The sequence below is a fragment of the Oncorhynchus mykiss genome, chromosome 22, assembly GCF_057628025.1.
Source record: "Oncorhynchus mykiss isolate SJ-2025 chromosome 22, ASM5762802v1, whole genome shotgun sequence".
Taxonomy (NCBI): Eukaryota; Metazoa; Chordata; class Actinopteri; order Salmoniformes; family Salmonidae; genus Oncorhynchus; species Oncorhynchus mykiss.
Window position 1 is genome coordinate 51369720 of NC_143043.1, and position 1888 is coordinate 51371607.

At 34.7% G+C, this 1888-nt stretch overlaps 1 protein-coding gene across 1 annotated transcript; it reads right to left on the reverse strand.

Annotated features, from left to right (window-relative positions):
- Positions 1-922: 922 nt before the first annotated feature.
- On the reverse strand, positions 923-1888 carry LOC149972909 (trace amine-associated receptor 13c-like). The gene has a single exon (XM_090216388.1). It carries the CDS (start codon positions 1883-1885, stop codon positions 923-925), a length of 963 nt encoding a protein of 320 aa, XP_090072514.1. The 5' UTR covers positions 1886-1888.

Below are 1888 nucleotides of genomic sequence, written 5' to 3' on the forward strand. Positions count from 1 at the left end.
TGAATCATATACTATAAAAGTTGTTTATAATTACGTGAATTACCAGTTTACTAAAATAAATGTTGGGATTAATGACAAATTAATAAACTATTTCCTAATCCATTCTAAATTATTTTGTGTGATACCCACTCTCTATATTTATTCAGTGTAAACAGCATCTCAGAGAGCTACTCTGGTGTGACCCCTGACCTGGCAGCAGTGATGGCGTGAGAGTAGTGGTACTGTTCATACACCAGTATGTTGACATTGAAGTGTCTGCTGTGGTCTCCTGCACTGTTGTGTTCAATAATTAATATATATACTGTGGTAGTTATTTATAAATGTCAGAATACCTAGCTGAATAACATTACACAAAAGGGGGCTTAATATTAAAAAGTGAGCAGACTGTAAATTCCTTACAAATGGTTTATTACTGAATGTTATTATAAAGTGTTACCCATAATTGCATGTTCTTAAATTTTACCATCAACTACTTACACAATACAGCATTTATTTAGACCTGGACGTTATCTGATATCATACAGTACTGTACATTCCAATTACTATACACTTGATGAAGATGTTGTCACAAATTGAGCCACTAGAGGGAGATGTTTAACAACATATAGAATCACTCATGACGTCCTCAGAATACTTACATGCTATATATCATTAACATGGAACAACCACAGCCTTAGGTATTTGGAGTACACAATCCACAATGACAACATTGTCCTTTATAAGCTTATGCCTTCTTATGCCTTCTCCAAGTCATTCCATTCCAATCCAGACAAATCATTCTGTATCAACACTACATGCATCTATGATGACAACACTGAGATAAGAAATGTCGGTGTATTTTTACATGAAATAATAACAACAATTGTAGAACAAAACCATATCAAACTGATGTTTGCCGAACTAGGGAATCATATTATAGGAACTATGAACTTCTTATCTTTAAAGTTAAAATAAGTTTAGCTGTCACTTTAAACCATGGATAAAGGAAAGCATAAATGATTGGATTAATTAAGGAATTAATAAATGTCAGAAAACTGATCAAATATGATAATAAATAATCACTTAAAATAGAAAAAAATAAGAAAATAAATAGAGATGGAATCCAACAAATTAGATAGTTGAAAACAACAATAGCTAGAGTTCTTGCTGCTTTTCTCTCAGACTTATTTGCCTGTACAGTTTTAACACCAGACACACTGGCAGCCTCTTTTGAAAATACCTTTCTGGCCTGTGATCTGGCCACCACAAAGATTTTCACATAAAGTGTTATAATAACAGAGCATGGGACAACCATTGTAATTACAATGTCAGTGATATTAACCCAGATTGACCCTTCAACAGTAAAACATTCTTTCAAACACCTACTTGGTACCTGTACATTTACAAAAAACTGTACATTAGCAGCACGGTATATGATACAACAACACCAGGTGATGGATATACAACACCTGATTCTTGTTATTGTTATTTTAGAGTGGTACAATAAGGGATCACACACAGCAACATAGCGGTCAATAGATATCAAGACCAAATTGCCCAGAGATAAAGATATACATAAAGAAGCAATGTAGCCATGAAACACACAGAAATATTCCCCAAAACCCCAGCATGATTCCATTATTGCTACAGTCATTACTGGTATCACAATCAGTCCCACCAGGAGATCTGACGCAGCCAGAGAGAGGATGAGCAGGTTGGTTGTAGTGTGGAGCTGCTTGAAGTAAGAGATGGAGATGATCACCAGTAGGTTCAAAAATACTGTAACTGCTGAAATCAATGAGAAGAAGATGTACACTGTTATGTAGATAGATGTCGATAGCAAAGCCTTTCTGCAAGAAGAGTTTCTGTCCTGAAAACAGTATTGAACATCTTCATGTTTCTCCATTTG

Bases quoted from the DNA above. Each gene is read 5' to 3' on its own strand.
- LOC149972909 (XM_090216388.1), bottom strand. From the start codon at position 1,885: ATGGAGAAACATGAAGATGTTCAATACTGTTTTCAGGACAGAAACTCT.